Source organism: Asparagus officinalis, chromosome 8 (assembly GCF_001876935.1).
Source record: "Asparagus officinalis chromosome 8, Aspof.V1, whole genome shotgun sequence".
NCBI classification, from domain to species: domain Eukaryota; kingdom Viridiplantae; phylum Streptophyta; class Magnoliopsida; order Asparagales; family Asparagaceae; genus Asparagus; species Asparagus officinalis.
The window spans coordinates 78572117-78581686 of NC_033801.1; the positions used below are offsets into that span (position 1 = coordinate 78572117).

At 36.0% G+C, this 9570-nt stretch overlaps 1 protein-coding gene across 1 annotated transcript; it reads right to left on the bottom strand.

The window, feature by feature from the left end:
- On the bottom strand, nucleotides 2799-9333 carry LOC109822267. The gene is made up of 3 exons (XM_020388442.1): nucleotides 9101-9333; nucleotides 4553-4709; nucleotides 2799-3345 (listed from the first exon to the last, which is right to left on the bottom strand). Exons 1-3 carry the CDS (start codon nucleotides 9281-9283, stop codon nucleotides 3212-3214), a joined length of 474 nt encoding a protein of 157 aa, XP_020244031.1. The 5' UTR covers nucleotides 9284-9333; the 3' UTR covers nucleotides 2799-3211.

Below are 9570 nucleotides of genomic sequence, written 5' to 3' on the forward strand. Positions count from 1 at the left end.
AAGTAATAGAGATATTATTATTTTATAACAATCATTGGTTATCTAATAAACAATTATGGTTTGCTTTTAAATGTAAATTAGGAATGATGGTAATTCATGGATGTATGGTGAATGCTAGATTTAGAATGAATCACAATCGCCTACCAAATAATCAACTGTTGTGTTAAAAAATAGTTGTCTCTCCGCTACCTTTTGATAGTAGAGGCGATAGTTCAGAAACCATCGTAGCCAAGAACATCCCAGCAGACTTGCACACACAAGCAGAAGGAGGCGAGAGGTAGGAATTGTTTTCCACCACCACACTTTTTTATGCCTAAGTTAGTAAACTTATAGGCGAGTGGCAGAAAGCAAGAGGAGTTAAAAGAGAGGTCTATATCAATCTCTCTCTTCAACTAATTGAGCTTTATGAGAGCAAAGGTTGTTAAGATGGAGAGGTCCATCATGGCTTCCCTCATGGGTATGAACATATAATAATTAGGCTACATCCCGTCATCTTTTCAACTTTCTTGGATGCATCCTTTCGCCCATAATAACATAGGGAGGTGGTTGCAGACTCATTTGTTTAATGATGGTGACTTTTGACTGTATTTTCTCTAACTATCCAACTCAAGAAGAACATCATGATGGTTACCTTTGAAGTAACCCTGTACTTATCTATGCACACAGATAATTCTGAATAATCTTAAAATTACTTTCATTATGGTTACCTTTGAAGTATTATTACTCAGTAATCTCAGGTTGTCTATATAGATTCACAGACCACGAGATCATCTGTGTAATTAATACCATAGAGTAGTGTGAGATGTAAGTAATCCTTAAAATAAACCAAAAAAAAAAAAAAAACTGAAGTGTTGATGTGTTCATTAGATTAACATCACATGATACCCATTAATGTTTGCAGATTAAGTCAACAGAAGGAGCTGAACTCCAGTTGAAGGGTTAACCAAACATTTTGTTAGAAGGCATCCCCTTCAGATCTGGCGAGGAACGCAGCTGCACATGATGGCTATATCAAAAATAAAAAGTTGGTTTTTCTTAGAAGGGATCAATCTGAACAGATCCCTTCATGGACATAATTAAATAGGATAAAATGATTCTTCCACTTTTAAATATTGGTGAACTCTCAAGTTGCTCTCTAAAGTATCAGTTTATCTATTTCAATTCTTAAACTATGCTTATGGTCTTAGTATATATAGTCATTTTGTGAGTCTACAATTAAATATTTAACAGATCGATGAGTAACCATGTTTTTTTTTCATATGTTTTTATTGGCTTGTCTCCTGTTGCCCCAAGCTAAAAAATATTCTTAACTATTTTTCTCCAAGACCTTTTTTATGATTTAAATAATTACTAAATTGTAGAAAATACAGGAAACGCAAACAAATAATATCAAGCCATTAATCTATTAAATATTTGATTATAAGCTCACAAAATTGTCATATTGGGACGTTCATATAGTTTAAGAGGGAAAATAGTCAAATTGATACGTTAGAGGAGCACTTAAGAGTTCATCAATATTTTAAAGCTAAAATGATCATTTTGTCGAATTAAATGTGGCTATTAATCTACATACACAAATCAAACGTAAGGATATATTTAAAAAGGTGTGCTATTGAGGAATCTACTTAATATCGCTTTGTTATCAATTGTTAGGATTTTAGACCCTACCCATTTAACTTCAGGGTTTTGTGGATAACTTTTTTAAAAAACTCAAGAACAATTAATGATCAATGCAAATGCGGAAAACACAATATTTTATGTGGTTTGACAATGTACCTACGTTCTGTGAGAAGGTGAGCAAAATATTTTCATTTTTTTCCTGCAAGTCATCATCACCCCCCCCCCCCCCCACTAAAACCACACTCAGTATAACAATGAAACATTTTTTAAATGATTTGATTCAAACCAACACTAAGTAGCATTACAATGAAACGGTTTTTAACAAATGATCAAATCTCCTAGTATGTGGAATTCCACAATCCCTCCCAGCCCCTCCCCCCCATCCCCCCCGCCCACACAACACCCACACTCCCCAACGTTATAAATTTGTCTATTTTCCCCTTAAACTATGTGTATATGTTCAATGTAAGTCTACAATCAAATATTTAATAGATTGATAATGCGGTAGTGGTTTTTTTTTCACATTTCTTGAATTTTCTACATTTTGAAAAATAATATTTCAATTCCTCAAAGAGTTTAGAGTGCAAAACTTTTTGGAGTAAACTAGTTAAGATTTTTTTGAGTGGGGAAAAAAAAGATATATCACTGATTTCTTAAATATTTGACTATAAGCTCACAAAATGACCCCAATGATACCGCAAATATATTCGAGGGACAAAATAGATAAATTGATACTTTAAAGGAAAATTTACGAGTTCACTGATATTTTAAGTTTAATTAAGTTAGTTATTTTGACTCCCCTCCCTCTCCATGGTAGTTGCAGGGCTCAACCCCAAGGACTGATTTCTACCCACCCTGCTCTTTCCGCCACCTGAACTGGGTCTACGAGCGCAACAACATGGATCGCAGCTTCTAGTGAGAGTACAAATTATTATTCAATTATTAACAATTTTTGTCCCATCGTTAAACGTGATCAATCATCACATAAGCTCAACCGATCTCGTCATCTAACAATCATTGTTGTTGGCCTACCGACCACAGAATCTCGTCAACCGGCAGTAACCCACTGTGAGGTTGAACGCATCTCACATTAACAAGTGTAAAATGCAAGTTCAAGGTCCCAATAAATTTGAATTGGGTTATTTGCTTGAACCCCAAACTGTTGGAATGAACCAAACTTAAATAACCAAAAAGGGCATTGCACATTCTGTCACTTACGATCTCATCTTTCGACACCTGATACAAACTAGTGGTGGTAGTTCAAAAGCCGAACACGACATATAATTATATTACAAAAGATATATAATTTTACATTGTTGGGAGGATTGAAATTAACCTCTTCCTCCTCCTCGAACGACATCTTAAGTTCTGTACACATTCTTCTCTTCTCGCAAATAAAACAGAGGAATGAACTCTCAACGTGATTGTGGAAATGCTTGATATATGGAACTTTGAAAAATGTGATACTTCTGGTAAAAAGAAGAACGCGGAGATTAAAGATAAAGTTGAGAGGACGGACAGACATCTCATCTGATAATGTCAGTTCTGAGAAGACAGACAGGAGGAACACTGTAAACTCACACGAGGGGTCCTAATCATCAGCAGCGCTCAAGTCATTTCTGCTTAGTGTTTGAATTATAGCTTCCAAAACTTTGATCTCGTGATCTTTCTTCGAGATCTCCTCTTGTTTCGAACGCAATTCTTCCATGTGTAGCTTGAAAACCTCTGCAGATGACATCGAGAGAACGTAAAAGACGCATGCCCTTAGTATATATTATATAACTGCGTAAAATGACATGAAACAAAAAGGAATTCTGCAATCAGCGCCTTATTACTCCCAAAAATAGTGACCAAGTATTTTTAGCAGCGCAAGTGATGACTGGTGGAGAATTTCAATTAAGCTACAGAAAGAGATATTAATGAGCTTTTTTTAATCAAGAATTTTCTTTCTTTCTTTCTTTCTTTCTTTCTTTAAATATAGGAGAAAATTGGTTTACCAAACACATAACTACATCTATTATCCTCATACATTAAAGGGGTTTACCAAACAACTTCCTTATTTTCTTACATGCTTAAAAGGAGTTTTGAGAATAAGTAATAGGTAACGTATAAGGATTCAAAAAATAGGTAGTAGTCAAACATGCTCTAAAAATATGGAAGACCGCTTCCTTGACCAAGACATGGGAGGTTGACAACCCATGGCCGTAGTGAAAATGTCATCATCCTTTAGATCTTTCCTACCTTGACTTATGATCCATCACCAACTCGAGTTTGAAAGGAAAGGGTTAAACAACGATTATAGCCAATGTGATAATAAGAATTGGTATCATGTTGCTTGGTGGGTGAAAAATGATTGTTGATATGACAAGGCCAATCAACTTTATCTAATCCTTCTACATCAAAACATTAGTATATAAAATTATAACCCTCAGCGCTCATCATAACTTCGGAGTTTTGGTGTAGTGACAGAGACTATAAATGGCACCAAAACAACCTAGGTTCTGATCTTGTTGGCCACGAATTTCTAAAGCGCATTAAAAAACTGCTCTTTTGAGTCCAGATTTTGGCCCATTAAAGGGTCTCAACCTGCTCAACCTGCGAGGGCAATGTTCGAATTAAAATTATAACCCTCAATTCTCACCACACCTTCAGAATTTTGGTTAGTTATGTAGTGGCAAGGACTTTAAAAAATTAGGACATCCTGTCAAGATCTCATGTACTGATGAGGTGGTATCAGTTGCTAGATTCTTGGTCAAGGTGACAATGAGCATAAATCGCCTTGTAATAAAACCTAAAAGGTTAGTTTACAGTTAAGGAAAGAGTTAGCATAAGAGCAGAATTTATATCAGATACACAATTAGCCTATGAATCAGCCTGTGGAATCAAACACATTGGCATGACAGGAAGGCAATGAAGAAACCTGAAGCCATACTTGTAGTGTTTTCGAGCTCTCGTGTAACCTCTTGTGCATGTAATTCAGCAGATCGCTGAGCTGCCTCAGCCTGCCGTTTCTCAGTACGTGCACGAGCTGCTGCTGCAATTGAAGCATCAAGTTCACGTTCCAAAGTCTCTACCCTCTGCTCAAGAGTCTGAACATGGAAAAACAATATAAGCAAAGTTGGGTACAATATCAAAAGTTACATACTGACTTAAGCATGAATGAATTGAAAGAACAAGATGAATTTAGTTCAATGTAATCAACCTAATCCTATTTTCATAGTAGTTCATCACAAAAATATCCATTAATGTAAAGGTTACCCATCTCTTTTCAGAACTAGCAAAGATATATGCCCACAAAATACTTGAAACATTGATATGGCAGTTCCAGATACTGTGAAACATAAAGAACAGAACGTAAGAAGAAAAAAAGAACATGACAAAAGATTCATGCTATCTAAAGTTTCAAAAATCAATATATTCAAAAAAATTCAAATTATAGGAGAAACTAAATTTGTTTCTGAACCATAGTGGTACATCCATTAATTAGTAACTAAATAACCTCGCTCAAATGTCAAAATTCAAAGATCCTTAAGACATCTAGTGATGATTTATGATCAAATGCACAAGAAACTAGCATAGTCTATAACATTAAACATTTGCACTTATTTTGATGAATAACTTTACTAATTTCTAGTAGGTGTATTCTTTATGTTTAACCAACCAAAAATGGCCCATATGTAGTAGCACGAAAGTCATGATTTCAAATTTCCAGTAGCACTAAACCCCAGGCCTTCACACAGCTAATTTAGGTGCATTATTCTCCTTCTTAAGGAGCACAGAGATTTATATAGAAAGCAATTCAAACAAAAAGGACAAACAGGAAGAAAGAAAGATCCAATTATAACTATTTTCTATCATTTTAACTAACTTTAGGTGGAGAAGATTATCAATGACCTGAAGGAAATATATAGCCTGGATATTCCCCTTTTCTTACATAATGTCTACCCTTTTTCAGCCTGACACACCTACCTACCAACAAATAAACACCAAGTTGATGGATGTTCCAGGGAAAGTAGTCGAAGGAAGGAATTTTAAGTATTTTGGAATTTATAGCTAAATCATCCATTTCCTTCCAATTTGCATATGACTACTTAATCATGTTTAGAGATGTCAGGTGTTGCATAAACTGATCAGTCAAAAAAATCAAACTCAAATAAAATGTTGGCATATATTTTGGTGTTGATCCTTGATTTCATAGTTAATTTTGAATACACCAAGTGGATCTATAAATTCACAATGAACCTGCAACTTGTTCTTAAAATATCATACCAAATCCAACCCTTACCATCCTGAAGCACAAGTCCCTGAACCTTAAAAATATCCCAAAAATGAGAAATGAAGGTGGAAAGGAAAGTACTTACATTCATAGGGAAGAAGGGCGTAGCAAGGGCATAACAATTATAAGATGTACATATATTACCATTTAATCAAGAAGCACTTTTTTCTGGTGGGAATTTTGAATATTTAATGTTGAAAGCCAGCAAACGGTTCAAACTTCATGTGTTTCGAATGCATATCCCCTTAGAACAAACCACATGCGAGCGGCTGGTTTTGAACCAAACACCCCCCCCCCAAACCCACCCGACCCAGTGGTTGAAAACTACACGCTCGCATGCAGGTTGTTCTGCGGGGATATGTATTCCATGTGTTCTTGAGTGCATTGCCGCATTATAGGCCACTTGCATTACTCTTTGACATCCGTGTAATGTCCAAGAACTCTCCTCTATAGGAACCATGAGATATTAACAAAATCCATAGCCATTGGTGACTATTGTTTCATACACTTTCATGTTCTTGTACTGTGCTTACTTTATTCAATTGTCGTTTTGCCTATGCTGCATAGTTATTGTCCAGTCTAAAAATTCAAGTAAGAATTTCATGTATGATTAAGTATTTTTTAGATGAGTCTGATATAGTGCACGAATATATTTACTTACAATACTCTAAAGGCTGAACACAGAAATTATTCCTCGGAACCTGCTGTGTTAGTAAAAAAAAAAAAAATCCTCCAATGGTAAGTCATGTTGCAGTTGAATGAGTATACTGAGCTTTATTTCCATAGTTTCAGAAAATTCTAATGTGAGGTAGTCATCGTAGAGTGTATCTATGACATGAAAACTGACTAATCAGCAAAAACATAGTTTCAGTGAAGTAGTCATCCGTAGAATGCCGTACAGTTATTTCCATAAGTGAATTTCCTTCCACGTGAAGCTTTGTGTTAACTTCTCAGTCGCAGGAGATAAACTTTGTAATATTATGCAGTTTTGTCCTATTTCAACATGTCATTGATCTCATTCACTACTTGAGCCGAAAAAGAAAAACAAAACTGCCCCACCCCCAGTGGTATTGTAACCTAGAGTATGCACATAATATTGTTACACTCATTAGCTCCTTTAAGTTCATGTTAGCAATCAAGTTGAGCTCCATCCAGAGATGATACAAAGTGCCATATGCAGCGATTAACATTTCTCCGTGTCCTAGTTTTTGCCAAGAAAATACACAAACAGCTCTCTTTTCACATCTTTTCCACAAAATTACACCTTCTCTGAACCAATTAAACCATGAAAAACAAGTAACAAGATACACGGCTCTACATAAATCAACCAACAATGCTGGATCCCTAAGCTCAGCAAAATGTGCATGGTAATACCATCATGCAATTGGCAGATACAAAAAACTCAAACTTCTTAAATAGCAGTGTTTTAAATGTGTACTACCATGTCAAACATGTCGACCGACATGACGGATTTAGGGACCAACCGACACGATATGGAACTTTCCAATGCATATTGCATTTTCAGGGTTCATGTTGGATATATCAGGAGACATGTTGGATATGTTGGCCAAACATAACGAGAGACATGTCAGCTGTTTTTTCAATCTGAAAATTGGTTGATTTTTTTGTTATGTTTATCTAATCAGGTTTGAGTTTAAATTCATGATTGACTTAATATTGCTTCCAAAGACAAAACCGATCAGTTAGGGGGAAAAAGGACCGAAGTCATTTCCGTCGCTCCTCCTCTCTCTCCTTCGACATCTCATTGATCCCTTCTCCGAGCTATTTCTTCGACATTAATATCAGACAATCTTCTCTCTCCTTAACTATCAACGTCGAGCTTCTTTTTTCTCGCCTCTTCTTCAACATCAACCCTAAGTATCATAAGTTATTTGTTTTTTAATATGTTTAGAGAATAGAATTTATTCAGTGTGTTTAGATTTTATTTATGATATTATATTACGCATATGCACACTATCCAATATGACAATCCGATATTTTTTTCATGGCCCAAACATATCCCGATTTTCGCTATCGCACATGAATTTTAGCAGTCCCACGTGAACCACATATGACATTTAAAACCTTGTTAGATAGTACTTTTGTACTTACAAATTATCTATAACATCAGCATGAAGGTCTTGTCTTGTCTACATTGGGAGCCTCTAAGCTCTCTCGCTTTGTAGCTCTATGTTATGTTCTTCCACTTGTCGTTTTCATGCTCCATATAGGTACTTGAGTGCCTCACCCTCCCCATTATCAAAGAGAACTTCATGCGAATTCTCCCAAATAATCTTGTAGTAATGCATGCAACCACTTGCTCCTATTTAGCATGTATTTTTACCCGACCACACATTTCCCAGCCCCGATATAACTACAAATTAGGAAGCACGAGTGACATCACATTTCCTAGAAGTATCAAAGCTTAGCCCTTCACCTTCCACTCCAATCATGACCAATCCTTCAAAACTAAATAACCAGTTTATCCATATCATACGTTTTCTCGCCTATAAAATCTTCCAAAGCAACATTTTTAATTCTTACAAAACCATCACAATTTATAATCATATGTATACCACTAGAAATCAAATCCCACTCCCTTCTCTCTCTGTCTGCTGAGCGCCTAATTTCCAGCTTTAATATACCTTTGACATGCTATAAAGTTATAGTTTCTTTTTGATAAACCTTTTTTTAAATTTGATACCCCAAACCTTTTCTTTCTACACTTTGATACACCAAAGTTTACACCTTTTTCGACTTTCAACACCCTAAAACTTTCTTCTTCTTCTTCTTCTTTTTTTTTTTTGCACTTCGATACACAGAGTTTGGGTTTCAAAGGTAAAAAATGTGTAAACTTTGGGATATCAAAGCCGAATAATGTGTATACTTTGGCGATTAAAGTGTCGGGGAAAAACTTTGGGCTATCAAAGTCCAAAAAGGTGTCAACTTTAGGGCATCAAAGTGCAAATAACCACTTAATAACCATACATAAATATTTATATCTCCAATTAGAATCGCGTGAATAGGGTAATGAAAGCCAATTGTAACGACAATAAGAGCAAATAATGATCCTAATCATCTCCAGAACCCTCAGTTCTAATGGACTTGTGGCAAACTACAACTTGTAATTTTATCTAGATCTTATAATCAGTTCAAAAGGATAGAGCGAAAACGAGTGCAGAAGAGCTGGGATTTTTTGGGGACCTTGATGGATTTGGCCTGGTCGGAGGAGAGGGAAGCCCTAGAGAAGGTGTCGTCGTCGACGAAGACGGCCTTTTTGGCGACGATCCTCTGCAGAGACTCCAAATTCGACGCCATCTCTGAGAGGTTGACGATGGCGGTCCTCCATCTCTCGCCTCCTCCAACTTTCTCCTTCTCTTTCTCCATCTCTTCGGCTTTCCGGTTGTGATCTTGTCCTTTTTTGTGTTGTTTTTTTTAAATGTTTTTGGCTAACTTATACCCTAAGACCATCAGCAGCAGGAGGGCAAATATTGCTCTCCACCTCAGCTTTTGTCCTCTTTTATTTCAGCTCCATAGCAGGAAGGCAAATATATACTTTTTTACTTTATCTATACCCCATCATATTTTCTCTTTCATCCACATCACTATATCATATACCCCACCATATTTTTTTTGATTTTTTTTACACTGATGGGACCCACATATTCAGATTT